The sequence below is a fragment of the Pelodiscus sinensis genome, chromosome 14 (genome assembly GCF_049634645.1).
Source record: "Pelodiscus sinensis isolate JC-2024 chromosome 14, ASM4963464v1, whole genome shotgun sequence".
Taxonomy (NCBI): Eukaryota; Metazoa; Chordata; order Testudines; family Trionychidae; genus Pelodiscus; species Pelodiscus sinensis.
The window spans coordinates 8,781,580-8,801,407 of record NC_134724.1 but is presented as its reverse complement, the minus strand read 5'-3'; the positions used below and the strand labels follow the sequence as shown (position 1 = coordinate 8,801,407).

Genomic DNA, 19,828 nt, shown 5'->3' with positions numbered 1-19,828 from the left:
TCTTCCCATCCTATACAAGAATCTTCCATATACAGAAAAACATCCCTTCCTCCTCCCTCCTCCTAAGATTTGCACTTTTATGTAAGTGTTTTCTGCACACTAAACACTTCAAAACATGCTCCATCATTTCCCAAAACCATAACTTTATGTCGTTTTAAAATTTATATATGATCACCCAATTGATATCAGGTGGGAAGAACAGGCAGTTTCTCACCTTAGTCATGTCAATGAAAAACTGGAGTCAGTCCCAAGTGGAATGGCTTTTAGAGAAATCTGGGAGCCTGACAGAGTGCAATAGCTATAATAGCGTTTAATAAAAGGGAAGCATCTAAGTCTACCCTTGAAAGACACTGTGAATTGTGTACTCTGCACTAAGAAAAAACTGGAAAGGTCATTTTGTTTGGAACACAGGACAAAGATTCACTCAGCTTTGGGAGAAAATGACAATCCCAGCTGAGCCACCTGAAAGCCACTAAACTTTAAGTGGCGACAAAGCAAATTACTAAGAAGTCTTCTAAATCAAACATTTTTATAATGGGTCATCTGTTTTATTTCCAATATTTAAAGAACACAAACCTCTTGATTAACCTCTCTAGTCCATCACTCTCTGGTCCGGCATGATTTTAGTTAGCCAATGTCCATTTATTATGGATGCGGCCAAGCTTCCCACAGTCCCATAAAATGTGTTTGCAGCTGCCAGGCCTAGCTCTCCATGTTCAGTGCTGTTATTTAGCTCTAATTTACCCTAAAAGTCTTCTAAGAGCCCAGTAAGCAGTCAACAATAATATTGACTCCCATGGTTCAGCACATTCTCTGGTTCTTGAGCACCAATCAGGTAGTGAGGGTGCCAATGAAGGTAAATTCAACCTGAATTCTGGGTTTGCTTCAACATACCACTTCCACAATTTGTGTTAATTGACTATTATCAAGCTATCTATCCATTACAAGTTAATTCTCAGAGACTTAACAGGAAGGATGTGTCACTATCAGTTGGCAGGAAGACCAAACAAAGGTTATTTCATCACTGATCAACAACAAAAAGTGTTGCTCACTATATGAAAACAGTTAATGAAAATGCAAAAGGCCAAGGACAACTCATGTCTAAATAACTAAGAAGCAACTAAAATAATCCCAGTTATTCAAGTCCCAGAAATCTATCATTCTATCCACAGCTTTATTGATGAAAGTTTGCTGCCTTTTTTTTTAAATTTGAGCATCAAAGAAGGTTTTTAAGAGAATCCCAGAAAATTCTAAGCAGGCACTGTGCCTGTTCTGTCCCTTCGACATTTTCAAAACACAGCTTTCCTCTGGTTTTACACTTGACATTTCCCTGACATTTTCCCTGCAACCCCCTTGGCCCTTCCTTATTCCCAGTTCTTTTGCAAATTTACCATAAAATTAAAGACTTTACAGTGTATTTTGCTAGCTTTCTAGGGCAATATTCAAATCTTTTATCAAACCCTTGTCTGATATATGTCAGTCAATTCTGAAGTCCACATTGGGCAGATTAAATAACTATACCTGAGTATCTGACCTTCAGCTAATTCCACAGACTTAACATCGCACTGAGCTACACGAGAGGCAAGAAACCTCTCCAAACACTTTAAAGTATCCTCCCCACACTCTTCTAGCATAAAAGCAAGCTCTCAAGAACAAGAACTTGACAAGAACCACAAGTAAAACCAAGCATTCAATTTTTGGAAAATAACTGATGCTAATCAGTCTCACATTATTAAGTAGATTTCTGAAGCACCAATCATTTAAATCTCTTTGGAAACACATTGGCAGTACTGTAAAGTTGAAAAAATTGATTTATGTATTAAACTTATAAAGACAGATTGGCAGCATTTCTAATTATTTATGTAGTGTAATTTTTGGTTTATTTTACTCCTTAGCAGTGTTCCCTGTCAACTAATGTAGGGTGGCCATCCAGGAGAGATTTAAATGCTAACCAGCAGATTAACACAGCGCCCTGAGCTGGCAACAGAGGTTGCTATTGCTGCTACAGATCTGTACATGCCTTGGTGCAAACAACAAAATGTATTCCGCACATGGATGGAAAAAAGTAGAGGAAACATTGCTCCACAGTAATCCTTTTATATTACCTGGTGAAAACATACAGCTATGTCTACATTCGCGGCTTCTTGCGTGAGTAATATGCAAATGAGGCTAAGCGTGGAATATCGCCGAGCCTCATTTGCATACCTAATGAGCCACCATTTTTTTCAGAAGAGGCTTTTGCGCAAGAAGGAGCGTCTCCACTGCCCCTTCTTGTGCAAGAAAAACCCTCTTGCGCAATGCCGTTACACCTGTTACTTTTCAGGAAGAATGGCATTGCACAAGAGGGTTTTTCTTGCGCAAGAGGAGGCAGTGTATACACTCCTTGTACAAGAGCCTCTTCTGAAAAAATGGTGGCTCATTAGGTATGCAAATGAGGTTCGGCGATATTCCACGCTTAGCCTCATTTGCATATTACTTGCGCAAGAAGCCGCGAGTGTAGACATAGCCACAGACTTCGCTGCTCTTTCACCAGCATATGTCAAGAGAAGACATACTGGAAATTAATATATATACACAATTGTAAAACTGGGGATCAAAACCTGCCACACAAACATGTGATTTCCAATTATGTGTATAGTAGCTTCGGGGGCGGGGGGAGAGAGAGGAGGTGTTTGGGTGGAAGACTCAGTAAATTTGTGTTCCAGTGGCATGAAATAATGAAGCACAGATATAATATTGATCTGGAGGTTCCTGCTGTGGAACAGTTAGCCCACGGGGACTAGGCTTCTATCACAGTGTGTTCTTTTTCACTTCATGTACAACCTGCTTTCACGTAAAGCAAGGAAAATCCCATTTACACTTTCCAGCCAGAGCATGTTTGTTGAAAGGTAAATTAACTGTAGAGCTGTCAATCCCAATTTTTCCTAATCAGAACTGTAGTTTTTATAACTCTCCAGATGCCAATGTCTATACCTCTCATGGGCCAATGTATTTTGCAGTAATGTTTATAATTTGCACTGCGCTACTTTCACTCATAGTGCAGTAATGCATCAACCCTGGTTTACTATGTATTGTATTCATCTATTCTGGAAGGAAGGAAGGAAGGAAGGAAGGAAGGAAGGAAGGAAGGAAGGAAGGAAGGAAGGAAGGAAGGAAGGAAGGAAGGAAGGAAGGGTAACTGAAGATACCAAAAGGGACTAACCATGAGAACTTGTGCATTCCATTTCCAGCTCTTTCACCTGCTTACTAAGTGGCCTTGGAGAAGCCATTTAACCTCTTTGTGCCTCAGTTGATCTATTCATAAAAATAAGAATAAACCTCTTATGGAATGATAGGACACTCCATCTGCCTGTACAGTGTGTCCTTTGGATATTTTATTTTAAAAATAAACAGAATAAACTAAATGTCTTAGATTGGGTTGATTCATTTCTTAGCTCTGGTTTCTTCACTTTACACGATGAATTTCTACTAAATTGTGTACATTTGTCATGCACTAACCTCTACTGAAAAGTACTAATAATTATCCCAACAAGTAGAAATTTCATAGCATGAAACAAGCAAAATAACAGTCTTCTCAAAAACAGAGCAATTATCCCTGTGCCAAAACAAACTAGCAAGCTGACAAGTCCCTCGCACTGCCCACTGCTTGCGAGGCGATACAAACAACATTTTTGGGAAGTAACAATATGCCAAATACTCTTATCAAGTTATGGCATCTTGTTACAGCACAAAGAAAAATAGTAAATATAATTTTGTTTCATTTGACCCATTTTTTCCCTCAGACTATAAATCACCACCTACAGTAATTAACTACACATTGGCCTGAATGGTTTTGCAGCCATTCCAACCTACTAATTAAACATGCTCTCACAGCCTTGTAATAAAAATTCTGGAAAACCTTCGACTCAAGAGCTTGCTTTTCAGGAGAGGAGGGAAAGTCATCAAGAAAATTCATTCAGAACCATTTGAGCAACAACAAATGCTAACAAAATGCCTCAACACACAGCTCCTTCCAGCTCAGATTTTGCAAGCCTTTCCCTATCTGCTCAAAAACCAACTCTGTTGCAGGGAAACACCAACCGGGTCTTTTTGCCATTTTGTTTTCTGCCATCCTGCTCACCATTTCATAAAAGCCTTTATCACGAGAAAGTCAGCATTCCAATCAATATAGAGTCCAGCTTCTCTATAAAGGGTGGTTATTTTCAGGTTCAAGAAACAATCCTAATAAGGCAGGATAGATTCTACATGTGCTAGATTAATAATTTTTTTCTTTTGGTTAAAAACCAAGGCTTTTTAAACATGTTTCCCTGTTGCTGAGAAGGCTGGTTTCTACAGCATTTCAGGGTCCTTAAAAAAATGAAAGAAAACACATGCAATTGCCATTTATAATGAATCTCAATGATCCCGATTCAGTGCCAACCGGTGTTCTCTCTAAGCTGCGCAGAAGCACAGCTTGACAGGTGAGAATGAGCTAAGGCTCCCCTGCCGCAGGACAGTGAAAAGTAGGAAACAGACCAGCCAGGAGCAACAGAACAAAGAAATCACATTATAAAAACAAATCTTTTCTTCCATTATTTGATCTGAGGAAGTGGGTCTGGCCCACGAAAGCTCATCATCTAATAAACCATCTTGTTAGTCTTTAAAGTGCTACATTGTCCTGCATTTTGCTTCAGCTACCCCAGACTAACACGGCTACATCTCTACCACTAAAGAAATCACAGAAATTCTGCACTGATGTTTTTAAAAAGCTGGACTTTTTTTGCATCTTACACATTATCGGAATGTCAGTGTTACTCTGCCTCTTTAAAACACAGAACTGTAACCCAGGTTCCCTCCACCTCCAACACTGTTCCCATGCAAGTTATATCAAAGGAAGCACAGGCCTGTTCCTTTGTTTGTGAGCAAGAAAGAGGAGGAAACAGAAACTGACTTCTGCTCAATGACAAAATTAAACAGAAGCCAGCCTGCTGAAAGAACTAAATGTTCCCACACCACATTTTACCCATTGATTTGATATCCTTTAACGGAAGCGCTAAATAAGAACAGAAGCACTTGATACATGCTCTCTACAACTCCCTGATACAACTGGAACCAACATAAAATAAATGGGTAAGCGATTAAATGAAGGCAAGACTACATACAACATTTCAGTAGTGCAATTTAGCACAACAGTGGCATGCGATGGTAATGTTAATGCTTGTCATCTTCATTTACAAAAATATTACATAAGAACAATACAAACTCACCAGAAAATACTGCAGACCTCATGTCTTTATAGGGAGGAAAAACGCACGTTTAAAAACATTAACATACTTCAACTGCTAGGCCCACATTTTAATGGAATTTAGATACAGCGCAGGGAGGCTAAGTAACACATGAGCCTCAGTCACATTTTTAAAGATGACATAGGCACTTGAGACCTCATTTTTGAAAATGAGTGCCAGGCTCCTAAATAACTTAGGCATTACAATGTTGAGCAAAGGAACACCTGAGTATCTTTAAAAACCTGGACTCTAGCCTCTAGTCTTTTTTACATCCTTGCATAATTCTGCACAGATCTCTCAGCAGATTAGGAGTTCATTGCTAGTGTGTTCAAACAATCAAGTACAATAAACAGGAAGCTTCTTTTTAAACAATTGAACATATATACTTCCTCTATTTCCCCTCCAGAAAGGGGAGTGGTTCTTGTCTAGATGGATAGCTGGCATAATTAAGAGTCCTCTTCCTGGCAGCCTTGTTACAATTAACAAAAACAATGAAATTGCCCCAAGTTCCTTATTCTTTGTTATTAAAACTTCTGTTCATACTTAACTGTGTCATTTCCTTTTCTACTCTCCATCCTATGCTACCCTAAAGCTAGCATCACTTCTCTCAATTGCCCATCAAGACCTAATTTCAACAATTATTCTTAGGATTCACTTCTACTAACTCTTTACTGATTTGTTCTCCTTGAGTCTTTAGTGTACGTGACAATGTAATATGACTCCAACTTTTTCAACAGATCTTCCTCAGTTGTGGATTCTCAGTTAGGAATAACTATAGTGGAAATGAAAACCAGCCTTTTGTACAGTTTCATCCTCTGACATGCATTAAGGGGCTAATACAAGCAAAGCGAGCAAAAGTGACGAGATGGCAGATAACGGTTAATATTGGTATGTGCAAAGTAATTCATATCGGGAAAAAATAATTCCAACTGTACAGACAAAACAATGGGGTCTAAATTAGCTGCTACCACTCAAGAAAGAAGAACTTGGGAGTCACTGAAAATATTGGCTCAATGTGCAGCACCAATCAATGAGGTAACACAAAATACAGTGCTAGGAACTCTTGAGAAAGGACAGATAAAACTGAAAAATATAATGCTACTATACAAATCCATGGTGTTCATCATTACTTAACCCAACCCAGACTGCAGGTAAAATTTTTGGGGACTTCTCCTCCCAGTGATTATTGCCTGTAATTAAGTCTTACAGATAGGGCTGGGCTCAGTCTTCTGAAGTTTACAGGATACATTCAAAAAGCCTGCGGTGATTTGAGTCAACTATGAGCTTGTTTGCTCTATTTGGAAAGTGCAAAGAGACATAGTTCCGCAAGTGTTTTTGTCAATACCGGCTATCAGAAGAGATAAACAGTGCCATAGCAGATAACAAGACTGCAAACAGAGACACAAGTACAACTTCACTGCCCGACTGCATCTCAATTCTCTCATTACTATTTAAAACTTCAGTCAATATTACAAACACTGGGGGGGGGGGGGATGATAAAGGGAAGGAGAAAAACATAATACCAAAAGAGATTCCTGTCTGTAGCCTGAGTCCTGCAAACACTTACACAGTAAGTGTAATTTTACTCACACAAGCAGCCCTATGGAAATCACAATGGGACCTCTCATACAAGATGAGTTAGGCATATGCCTAATGGTATGTCTATACTGTAGCTGGCAGTGAGGCTGGTCAAAAAGATTTGCACTAGCAGGCATTGTACTAAGAATAAGAATAGCTGTATGGACATTTGGGCTAGACACTCATGCTCAAACCTACCCTGCCCCAAGCAAACAAGCCATTTTTAGAGGAGTAGCATGAGCCTTGCCAGACAGTCTCTCTAAGCTCACTACCAGCTGCGGTGTACACATGCACCAAGACTGAAAGAATTAGGCTTGTTTAGTTTAGAAAAGAGAAGACTGAGAGGGGACATGATAGATGTTTTCAAGCATCTAAAAAAGGGCATTAACAAGGAGGGAGAAAAATTGGAGATACTGTAGTCAAGAGCAGGTTGAATAGATATCTGTCAGAGATGGTCTGGAATGGTGCTCGGTCCTGCGGTGAGGGCAGGGGACTGGACTCGATGGTCCCTTCCAGTTCTAGAATTCTATGGTTCAATATATTTACAGGACAGCACCTTTGCTAGCCTCCCCTCTATAGAGAGCTCACAAAGTCCTTGTGGTCGTTAACTAGTTTAAAATTGGAACTTTTCTTTTCCACTATTCTCTATAGCTGTAAAATTGACAAACCAAAATCCACCCCCACCCCCTCATGTTCCATGAGCTCAGAATCTTTAATCTTTTCACTGTCAGTGAAATGCATTCCACGCACAGCATTCCACTTGCATGGGTGATAACATGGCCCCAAGACTGCTAACAAAATGTCCGCAGTTAAGGCAGTTTTACCATGTTGCCATAAGGAGACGTGTAAAAAGGGCTGGGGGTGGGGGAGCTTACACAAACATTCCAGAGGATGATGGATTATAGCTTCTTTAACTATTAGGATTTCAAGAACAACCTTCATGTCCCCCTCCTTGCACTGTTGTTGTACATTGGTAACCAATAACCATATAACTCTGCTTCACTACCAGGGATGTAAAATCCCCAAGGGGGGGAAGGAGGCTGGCATCCGGGTAAAACCAGCCGCTGCCTGTAGAGGGACCAGGCCTGTTGTGGACAGAGGCCAAAATGGCCCCTGTCCGTGGTGGGCAAAGAGCTGCTCCAGCCTCCACTGGTTAACCTTAATCAATGAGCCTCAACTGTTAAGGGTGAAACTTACAGTTAACCGTTCACATCCCTATTCACTACAGACTTATCTTTTCCTTGTGAGTAATGAGAATCTCTCTCACACATGGTACATTTCTCTATGACTAATTTTTAATCATCAACTATGCCCCTAACTATTTAGAAGTAGATGATTCAATGAATGAAATAAATAGGCAGCCAGTTTAAAACAAAACCAAGGAAAAGAGTTCTTCACACAAAGCACAGTCAACCTGTGGAGTTCAGCATGTTGTAGGATGGAAACTTCCTTCTTGGCTGTGACTGAAGATTTTAATCAGCACAACTAGCAACCTGTCAATGCTGCTATTATGAAGCTGCAAATATGAAAAACGTCCATAATACCATGATTTCCCTTTGTGGATCATCTAGAAGTGGTTCTACCCATGCAGAGCTACAGGGAAAGAGATGCAACTTATTTTTCCTCTTCTCAGAGAAGTTAGTTACCCTGAGGTTTTATTTTAAATGCTTTTAGTTATACATTATCTGTAAAGATGTTTGGTCTGTAATTATACTAAATATTAATAGGACTATTCCAGCCATCTTTGACAGCAACCAAACCCTGCAATAATAAAAAAAAAAGGAGAAATTCCCTTTTTAAAAAGTACCTTTCTAAATTAAGGACTTATAAAGCCAACATTCCCATCAAGTAGATTTTACCAACAGAAATAGTTATCCCATATCATTTGAAGTAGAGCCAGTTTCAGAGTCATGTACAGTCTTAATAAAGATCTTCAGTTATCAAACAAATATAGAGGACTCTGAAGGCTATCAAAATGCAAATTTTGATGGAAAACTTTGGGCCCTGACCAAAGCCCATTGAAAGCAATGGGGTGCTTTGGTCCTGAGCACAAGAATCTTCTCACAGTCATGACTTGAAAATTGAACATTCTCATTAAGTAGTGTTTGAGAAACGTCCTTGCCTTCGAGAAACCCAGCAACATTACTGGTTCATGACTGAGTGAAGTAGTTATCCTGCCAAAGCCAGCTGCTGCAAAGAAACTAGTCTTGCCTCTAGTTTTATTGAGGCACTTATCACCATAGAACAACAATTTTTCTTTCAAAAAGTGAAAAATTAAATACTGACTATGGAAAGAACTAAAGAGTTGGCCAACTACCACTGACTGAAGAAGATACTAACTTCAGTGGTACTCATCTCCAATGTACCCACTGTAAAAAGAATAGATGACCAAACAAAACTTATAGGAAAAGGGAGAATTAAGCCACTGAAGTAAATAGAGCGATTTACTTTAAGAGGCACCCTCCTCCCCACCCAAAAAAGAGCTGCATTTGAATTTGGTAATCTATTCAACTCTTACTTTTCTGGCAGTGGTTGGTGGTCCAGCAGCGATAGTTGTACTCATTGTTAATGGAGGTCTTCTCACACAAGGGTTTCTCTTCCATAGTCCCTGGACACAAGTCCCCGCACTCCTTTGGAGGTTTATTCCCAACTATGTAGTTGTTGGACACTGCATCTAGGATCAGAGACCAGTCCACTGTGGAGAGGTAACACAAGTCAGAGTTTTTCTCGATGCGGATGGCCCCTCGGGTGATGTTCCTCAGATTGTACAGCCCAATTTCTTTGAGGTTAGTCATCTCAAAGATAACCAGAGCATAGTTGTAGAAGAGGTTCCTCCCGCGAATGACCGTGAGGTTGGGAAAGAGATCACTTAGGCTCTCTAAGCCAGCTACACGGAACAGCAGCAAGTAGTCGGTGATAACGGTGAGCTTTGGGAAGCGGAAGCTGCGGTAATCTTCTGCTTTGGAGATCAGCAGAATTTGTAGGAAACCCTCAATTACTGTGCAGTTCTCTAAGCGCTTCAGCTCATGGATATCATTGCGAATGTCGACATTTGGCCCACAAACTGAAAACACAAGGGAAAACAAAGAAATCCTTAGTAACAAATTTTTCAACTTTAAAACAAAATTAAGGCAAATTAAATCGAAACAGCTCCAATTGAACATTTTCTCTGCCATAAAATTTTAACTCCACGATTAAGCTGTAATTTTAGAAGAATAAGCACATAATTTTGGGCCTACTATTGAATATGCCACTTTCATTTTATCTCATTTAACTGATAAATGTTAATACTACATGCAAAAGAAGAAGACTAGAACCACACATATTCCGCAGTAGGTACAAAACTGATGTCTTACAGCTGCTTCAAATGAGTCTGAATTTTACCATGAAATAAAAACTGGATGCATGCTGCTTCAATTAATTCAACAAAACAGATAATTGCTTTTAGATGTGATTTTTCACTGGTGATGGGCTGAGATTTTATTCACGTGATTGCGAATAAATTTAATAAGAGGACTCTACCCTCCCAAAAATTATGTAACTTTAACCCTTACATTACTAAGGGTATGTCTACGCTTGCACTTGATTGACAAAACTTTTGTTATTTACAGGTGCTTAAAAAAAAAACATGAATGACAAAAGTTTTGCTGCAGCAAGTTAAAGTGTAGACAGGAGCGCTTCTCCTGCCAACGCCGCAAAAACCTCACTCATAGGAGTTAGAAGTATTTTATCGGGCAAATAGCCTCCTGAAAAGATGAAAAGCTCCGTGAAGGCCCATCATTTGATCATTATTTGCAATCATATGCTGACTTTTAGCAACAAGACAGTATTGACATAGCCTTGCCATTAAAAGCTGTGCAATGTAGACATACCCTAACTTAAAGCTGAGAATAAACTAAAGCACTGGAACACACAGCATATTTGGCTTCAACCCTCTAAATCCCCAAACCACTCACTCAACACCAAAAATCTACTCTACTTTCCCAGGTTCTCAAGCCAACTTGGCCCTTACACCAGAACGTAGGAACTTACAAAAGATCAGTAACATTACAAATATACAGAATGCTCCTCAGCACTTCCTGTTCTACAAGCATTAAGGAAAAGAAAGTGTTCTGACTTGTTTCTAATTCATGGAGTTCCTGTTTGCATGCACTCCAGTGAACCAAGTTTCACTAATTCTGGCACAAATCCAGAGTGGAGTTCCTGAAGCCCTAAGCAGCACAGGATAAACAACAGTCTTATTTACAAGAATATTTATTTGAATCATAATCAGGAATTTCCCTTGAAAACACTAGATTGAATCTAATGTATTCTCATGAAGTAGGCTGTCAATGGGACATGAAAATGAAATATATGGGGAAACATTAACTTGTCTGACTTTTCACATGTGGAGAGAGAAAAAAGCATACAAAAGAGAAAAAAAAAGATAAGCATAAAAGAAAAAAACCCTCTTATGCCAATGCCACAAAAGCTGCTCAAAACAGCCTGGAACACTTTTGAAAGATTCTATTAATAAAAACAATAATTAACTACATTAGCAAGTATGTATAAATATTAAACAAAGATGCATGGTCTTCTATAGGAAACACAAAGCCACCGAAAAACCACAAAGCACAAGGTTGAGAGCCCAAGCATTATTATTTTTGAAGTCGCTGATACTGATCTATGAGGTATTTGGTGGAACAAATGGGAAACAAAGAAATGCAGACAATACAAATAAGTCACTGGAAGCAAACGGAAGAGAAGGAAGTAAAATGGCAGTTTGTTTAAAGCAAACTCACCCACGGATCTAGTTTGAAAGAGAAGCTTTTAGACTTGTTTTATGCATATTAAACTTAATAATTACTTTACCACCAACTTTCTGAGTTTGGCTAAATAAAAACACGGGAGCCAGTAACTTAAATTCTAATGCCAGTGAAAACAGTCCAGAGCTTCACAAATTGCTTTAACAAAAGAAAGCTGCCCTGTTTTCCCATAGTACCTAGTTAAGACTTCTACTGCAAGTTAAAGGATTTGAAACATGAATATGCTTAAACAATAGCAACTTTTAACATCCAACAAAGACTTAAAAGTAGCTAACATCCCAAGGAATCAGCTGGAGTTAACATACACATTACAGACCAAGAGGGGGGGAAATAAATTCTACTCTTTTGGGGAGTACAGGATGATAACAGGAAAGAATAGTCTGTTCAGAAAGTTGCTTTCTGGGCAAAATATCATTGACTATCACTTCTACTACTCAGACACAAGTAAATGGCAAACTGAAGGCTGTGATTATTTTAAGCAAATTACTACATTAGATACACACAGGCAAGAAAAGTTGTCCATAAGCAAGTTCAAAAAAGAATCTTGTGTACCAATGTCAGCCCCATGGACTTTTGGAGAAGCAGCATGAGAAAGGCACCTTTATCTTAGTGTCTGATGAAAACAAAACTATGTCCCACCTACAGCTAGTGCCATGGCATTTATTAGCTGATTGAAGGAAAAGATTGAGGAGGATGGCACTGACCACCCTCAGAAGCCAGGCTACACACGCTGCAGAAACCCAATCCAAAAAACCTGAGACAAAAGCTGTAAAAGGCAGGGAGAAATCTGTCAGAGGAATTCTAGAACGTAAGCGTGCAAATGAATCAAGGTTTCTAGCACTGTATGTCATTCAAGATTTGGATGAGCAGACAGACTGGCACCTACAATTGCCAGCTTAGAAAGCTCTCCTCAGGCAAACCTTAAAAATCACATGAAATGCAACTGCATTAGAGCAACAGGGGGTGGGGGGGAGGAACTCCATGCCTTTGCTCCAATCTTAGGGTACGTCTAGACTACATGCCTCCATCGCCAGAGGCATGTAGATTAGGCTACCCGACATAGTAAAATGAAGTGGCGATTTAAATAATCGCCGCTTCATTTAAATTTACATGGCTGCCGCGCTGAGCCGACAAACAGCTGATTAGCTGTTTGTCGGCTCAGCGCGATAGTCTGGACGCGCGGGTGTCGACATCAAAGGTATTTGTCGACCACCCAGGTAAACCTCCTGGTATGATGTAAACCTCCTGGCGACAGAGGCATGTAGTCTAGATGTACCCTTAGAAACTGAAATTCCCCAGTTCAGGAGGAAAGGGAGGAAGAAAGAGTTGAGAGAAATTAACTGAATTGAGTAATCAATTCTCTGCTCCTTCACAATCCTGATATTACTGGTTTTTAATCATACATCTAAATAGATTAGACTATCATGCTTACAGGTCACTCTTCTATAAAAGTCTCTCCACACACACAACCACCACCACACATCTTCAGCTCCATTTTTAATAGCCTCCTTTTTCCTTTCAGTCACTGCAGTCTCTGAGATCTGCTCTTTATCCATTATCTCCGCTTGGTGAAGACTCAGTCTGACAAGCATTTACAAGTGAACCCAAAAACCAGTCCTCTCCTCCTGAACTTGTGAGGGAAAACCACAACACAGTACAACAGATCAATACTATGGTCCTACAATGCTGTTTATCCCACTTCCTTTTAAAGACTACCAAAATAAAAAGACAGGATAGGTCTGACCCAAGAGAATCTGCTCTGACAAAATGGGAGTACTGTTATATTGCCAACACATTTTCTGGAAAAGGCAAAAGGGATAAGGACGTTAAAATGTGTTCTTCAGGCTAATTATCTAGCCAATGCAATTTCTATCAACCATACGATTAGTCAATAGGACTGCTCTGCAGAGCTGCAGCGGTGATAGCAGTCCTGGGTCATGCCGGTTCCGGGAGCCACCCATGCTGTGGCTGTGCATTTCAAATGTAGTAAATGTAGGCTTAAGCAGCTGCAGTGGGAACACGGGGGAGCGGGGGACTGCTTGAGTCCCCCCTCGCCCCCGGCTCCCTGCAGCACTTTTGCTTTTGAAATGTACAAGAGCCCCCGGAGCTCCTGTACATTTCAAAGGTTGGAGCGGCTGCAGTGGGAACCAGCACCAGCAGGACGACTTCAGTCCCCACTTGCGACATTCTCCTGCTATGCCCCTACATCCCCCAAAGACAATGCTGGGGGGGAGCCGGCTCCCACTGCCCCCCTTGCTGCTTCTCTCTGATGGAGGCAGCTAAAGGACAGGGGAAGAAGCAACTAGTCGAGTCACCTATTCAACTGTCCAATACGTTCATCAGATAGCTGACTAGTCGCTTACATCCCTAATAACTGGTAGAAATGCAATGTTTTTCCAATTAAATCACTTTGTTTTTGTCGCCACCTGCTGGCACAAAAATAAAGATGCCCTAACGGTTCCTATTAATGTATAGTACAGGTAAGGGAACAGAATTAATTTGTAGCGTGATTAAAATGTTAGAAATCTTGACTGCTCCAAGACCTTTTGGGAAAGAAATACAATGTGCACTTGGGCTGACATGCTGTAGGCCAACTTCAGAGCGGTGGCGTTTAAAAAAAAACAGCTGAGTTATAAGAGGAATGACAGCAACTTATCTAAACCTCTGAAACAGACACACTTGTACAGATATTATGAGACCAGCTTAAAAAGTTATTGTTTTTAGTTTTTTTGTTCGTCCCTCCTTGAAAGTTACTTAGGATACTTAAAGCTTTTATAAATCAGTAAAGGATCAGGACTTTGACAAAAAAACAACTCATTTGCCCCAATTATGAAACACCATCTTCCTAATAAGGAAAATGGACCCCACTGAACTCCATCAATGTTAATATGGACATTAAATCTCATGATTAAACCAGTTAACAGATTGCAAGGAGGAGGGCAGGAGGCTGCTCCAACCCCACTGGGCTGCAGTGCACCCCCCACCCACACACACACACACACACACACACACACACACACACACACACACACACACACACACACACACACACACACACACACACACACACACACACACACACACACACACACACACACAGGCTGGAGAGGTTTTCCCTACCCTCACCGCCCTTGCTGCAGGTAGGGGCTGTCCAGCCCTGGCCAGAGCAGTCCCTGTCTGCAACACACACAAACATGTCACAGGCAGGGGCTGCTCCAACCTGGCCTTGTCTGTGAGGCCCAGGGGCCTCACAGGCAGGGGCCATTCCCGTCATCCTACAGCTCCAGTAGCAGGTTTAAAACGAATAAAAGAAAGTTCTTCTTCACACAGCGTGTAGTCAACCTGTGGAACTCCTTGTCAGAGGAGGCTGTGAAGGCTAGGACTATAATAGAGTTTAAAGAGAAGCTAGATAATTTCATGGAGGTTAGGTCCATAAAAGGCTATTAGCCAGGGGATAAAATGGTGTCCTTGGCCTCTGTTTTTCAGAGGCTGGAGAGAGATGGCAGGAGACAAATCGCTTGATCATTGTCTTCGGTCCACCCTCTCTGGGGCACCTGGTGCTGGCCACTGTCGATAGACAGGATACTGGGCTAGAAGGACCTTTGGTCTGACCCAGTACGGCCGTTCTTATGTTATGTTCCAGCCTCTCCCCCCTGTTAACTGGAACCAGTCAAGAGGGATGCCTACTGGTTAACCTTTCACATCCCTATATGTTAGGCAACTGCTTACCTGTGAGTGTGCGGCTGACATTTTCTTGATTTAAGAACTGGGGTTTAGTTTACCTAATGAATTATGTTTTGTAGAACTAAATGTAGATGATGAAAGCCACAGAGCTCCAAATACAAAACAGGGAAACAACTTGTTTTCTATTACTCCTGACAAATTCTACTTTTCCTTGGTAAAAGGGGGAAAGTCTCCAAGTTCATGAGATGAATGAAGAGACCTCCATTTACTTCATAGAGTCTCTTAATAGAGTCACTGTTTTGCTTTGCTTTCTCCTTTCTTTTAGAAGTTCACATTGGCCATGAAAGCTAGTTACTCCATAATGCATCATCTTTTCCTCACTTTTGCTCACTGTCCTGAAAGGGATTGTATGAAAAACAAATTAATCTGAGATCAAAGCCTACTACAGTTTCAATCTGACTATGCTGTGTTTTCTCTGGACCGCATTTAGGGACTGTGTGTTTAGATGTACAATATAAACTGGTCTCTCAAATGGACAGAAACACACTACAACGTCCTTTATAAAATGTATATTCAGTGTATGGTTTCTTTATGCACTGACTAGTAGATATTTTTTAATTCTGAAGAAACATCTCTCTCTGTGCCCCATACAGTTAAAAATATTTCCTCAAATTCTCAATTACAGTTTGCCACAATGCATGCAGCTAACCCACTATCCTGCTGCAAAACAATTAATACTGCTCCATTAAATATATAACTACTCCTTTTAGTAAACTATTAATACACAGATCCTACAATTGACAGATAATTGCTTCTGTTATATACACCTTGTTATATATATTCTGTAATTTCTACTCAAGCTCATCTGATTTAGTGCATTGTACCCATGAAAGCTCAAGATCCTATGTATCTGTCAGGCTCTGAGAGCACGTCTACACAGCAGGGCTAAAGCCGAAATAAGCTACCCAACTTGAGCTATGTCAATTGTGTAGCTTAAGTCGAAACAGCTTATTTTGGCTTTTGGCACTGTCTACATAGCAGGAAGTCGGGAGGTAGAGCGCTCTTCCTCAGACTTTGCTTATTCCTCAATGAGTGTTACAGAAGTCCAAGTAAGAAGACCTCCAGCTTGACATTACGTTGAAGTTAACTGTTTGTAGCGTAGACACGATCTACTTTATTTCAAAATAACATTAGTTATTCCGAAATAACACTGCTGTGTACACATACCCTAAGGTGCCACAGGACCCTTCCCAAATTACATTTCTGCCTCTTTCTGGGATAGGGATGTTAGCATGCAGTCATGTAAATGACTAACCAGTTAGCCTGGGCTATATCAGAGGCAGCTGTGTCAGAGGCAGCAAGGGTGGAGGAGAAGAGGTGGGAGCCAGTATACGCTGCAAGCAGGCTTTCAAGGTGGCTCCCTGTGCTACTGCTATCAGTGGCAAGAGGGAGCCAGTGCTCATGGTGAACCCCAGCTCTTGCCTGCCCCTGCCCCTGCCCCGCATGTCACATTGTAACTGCTCCTCCCCCACATGTCAACGTGTAACTGCTTGTAATTTCAAGTGATTACATGTTTACTTGAAAAAAAAAAAAAAAAAAGGATAGTCAACAGCCCTCTTCTAGAATGATTCTCATTCCAGAAACAATCAAGTACTTTCTGTCTGCTTACTCACAGAAATGTAAAGCTTTCCAGTGTCTTAAAACATCTGCAAGGCAACAAACCTCAACACATTCCTAGCACCCATCCTTTCCTAATATTTATCGTCTGGTTAAACATTTTTTTTAAAATTATAAACAGGTTTTTAATCTCCTGTTTATCTCTGAATTTCTAAATAGCATATATTGAGAAATACCTGCATTTTTTAAAAATATGTTTTAGCCAACATGCAGTCAATATTCCACAGTGGCTACTTTCTCAAGCAAGTTTTTGTCTTACTTTCAGATCTTTTCTTGCCTGGCATGAAACGAGACTTTTAAATCCTATTATAATCCCTCTTCAAATAACTGTTTGGCAGATGTGTATAAGTCAACAAACCAATTATGGTTTAATGGCTTTCCCTCTTGGTGGAGGGCATTAAGTGACACAAAACAAGACCAAAGCAACAGCATCCATGCAAAATGGCAGTCTCCACGGGACAAATCAGCACGAACTTTGCTGTTCAGTACTTCAGTCTTCATTACCACTACGCTTCTGGTAACTAATTTATTCATATTTAGACTGCATGGCCCACATTTCAAATACATTCTTAGTTTTTGTGTACGAAATTGTTCCTCAAAGCAACCTGAAATAAGTTTGTTGCTGTCTGGCTTTTACTTACACGTTTTGTATTTCTTCCAGTGACTCCATTTAGAAAGTGTTTAAAAAAAACACTGCTTTCAAACAAAATTCCTTTCATTGTAAATCCCATTTCTCGCTGGTTTTAGCTTCAATTTTATGAAATCAAAGACAAGGAGATATTAATGGTCACTCCACCTTTTAAGACAGTGGTGGGCAGCCTTCAGCCCATCACAGTTGTGTGTCACCCAGAAGACTTTTTTTTTTTTATCATTTCCCATGGGCAGGGTTGCCAGAATCTTCTAGTTTCTGTCAGGAGGTTTTTTTTTCCCCTACTGGTATTACTCAAGTGACAAATACCTAAAGCAAAGGCATGAGAAGTAAGGTGTAGGTTAACTGCACACAACACTGACTGTAGGTAGGGGCTGTGTACCTCCTCTGCATCCAATCATAGCACTGCTACAGTTAAATCCACACACTCTGGAAATTCTAGGTACACAAGCGCAGTCAGCAAAATTAGCCTATCCCTACCCTATCTCCTATCAAAGAGAACCACCTTGGTTATGAGAATTCTGTGGCCCACTAAAACGGAGGAGGGCCACTCATGCATCCCACTCAATAGCCTAAGTTGCCCAATGGTGTCTTAAGATAGCGGTACGCAACCTGTGGGTCGGTATTTTCTTTTCTCAGCTCGGCGCCCGACACACACGAGGTGGGGGTGAGGGGAGTGGCAGGGGAGCAGACTGGCACTTTAAATTAAAGGGACCGCAACAAAATGTTCCTGACCATCCCCCCCCCCCCAAAAAAAAAAGTTTTCCTGGCTCCGGGAGTTGCAAATGAAAAAAAAGTTGAGCACCACTGTCTTCAGAGGTAACCCTGTGCTTCCCCTGTCCCTCTGCTAAATGGGAAAAAAAAAGCTCTTTCAGGCTACAAAATCCCTCAGTGTAAAGTTCCTTTATGAAGCCGCAGACCTGCTTGTGCCCAAAAGGCTCCATGACAAACAGTCTCTCTCTAGCCACACTTAGTCCTGCCATGAGTGCAGGGACCTGGACTAGACCTCTTGAGGTCCCTTCTTGTTCTACAAATCTGTGATTTTAGTAGAGCTGAATCTGAGCACAGAGGCTCAACTTATGCCCAGTAATTTCTCTGGAAATCAACTTCCCATTTGTATTTCTCCTCTTTTGTGTACCAATGAGTCAATGCAGAGGGAGGCAAGATTAGGCCCAGGAATTCCCCCAGTTTCCTCCTTGAACTTCTCTTTCACCAAAGTCCTGCATTTAATCAGAGTTCCACACCTCTTGATGAGGACTTGAACAGCCTGATGAAGATGCCTCATTTTGGCCCAGTCTGCTCAGGAAGTCTCACCTGGGTACCTTAGCAATTTTAGAGATATTTTGGGCAAGACGCAGGAAGTGCTGAACAGTGAGGGCAGAAAAATATCCATGCCTCAAAATTTATCTGCCTGGGAGTCAATATTGTCACCATTCCTTGAAGATGAGGAAGGGAAAAGTAGCTTGTGTTCCAGAAAGCTTGGATGCCTTGCAGGAGTAGGAAAGGCATGGGCCATCCAACTCCTCGCCCCCACTGAAACCTGGCATATGCTGATAGTGCACAGAATAAATCCTCCAGTTAGCTCCAGTGCTCCTCGGAAAGACGGAGAATGGGGGAAAAGAAAACCAAATTCCATTTGTTCAATGTTAAGCAAGATAACCTACCTACCACACAACAGCCACCAAAACAAAGTCTCGCTGTCCCAGTCATGGACGTTCCTGAGCACGCTCCTCACAGATCAGGGATGTAAAATCCTATGTAAATGGTTAACCTGTTAAACTATGGGTTTAACTGATTGCCTGCTGCACTGCCGGGAGCTCGGGAGCAGCCTGTGGTATAGTGGGCCCAGCTAAGCTGGAGCAGTCCCCTGCCTGTGGCATGCCAGGGCCACCGCACCATGCAGTGGGATGCTCCTGCTCAGCAGCGCTGGAGGGACCCCCCCGCCATACATGGCTAGGCGCAGTGGGCCCGGTCAGGCCAGGAAGAGCCCACTGCACTGCACCACAGGGCTGCTCCAGACAACCAGGTGCCAGTTAACTGAATATCCCGGTAAGCCTGCCAGCAATGCAATGCATATTGGTTAACCAGTTAAAGTTTTACATCCCTACCACAGACAGATGGAGACAGTCTTTCTACATAATTTTATTGTCACTCCCAGTCAGTGTTCCCTG

At 41.2% G+C, this 19,828-nt stretch overlaps 1 protein-coding gene across 1 annotated transcript in view; it reads right to left on the bottom strand.

The window, feature by feature from the left end:
- IGF1R (insulin like growth factor 1 receptor) overlaps positions 1–19,828 on the bottom strand; it is a 293,701-nt gene that overhangs the window by 244,277 nt on the left and 29,596 nt on the right. The window contains exon 2 of the mRNA XM_006129225.2: positions 9,361–9,906. Within this exon, the coding sequence (XP_006129287.1) occupies positions 9,361–9,906 (546 nt within the window). The remainder of the gene's footprint in view (positions 1–9,360; positions 9,907–19,828) is intronic.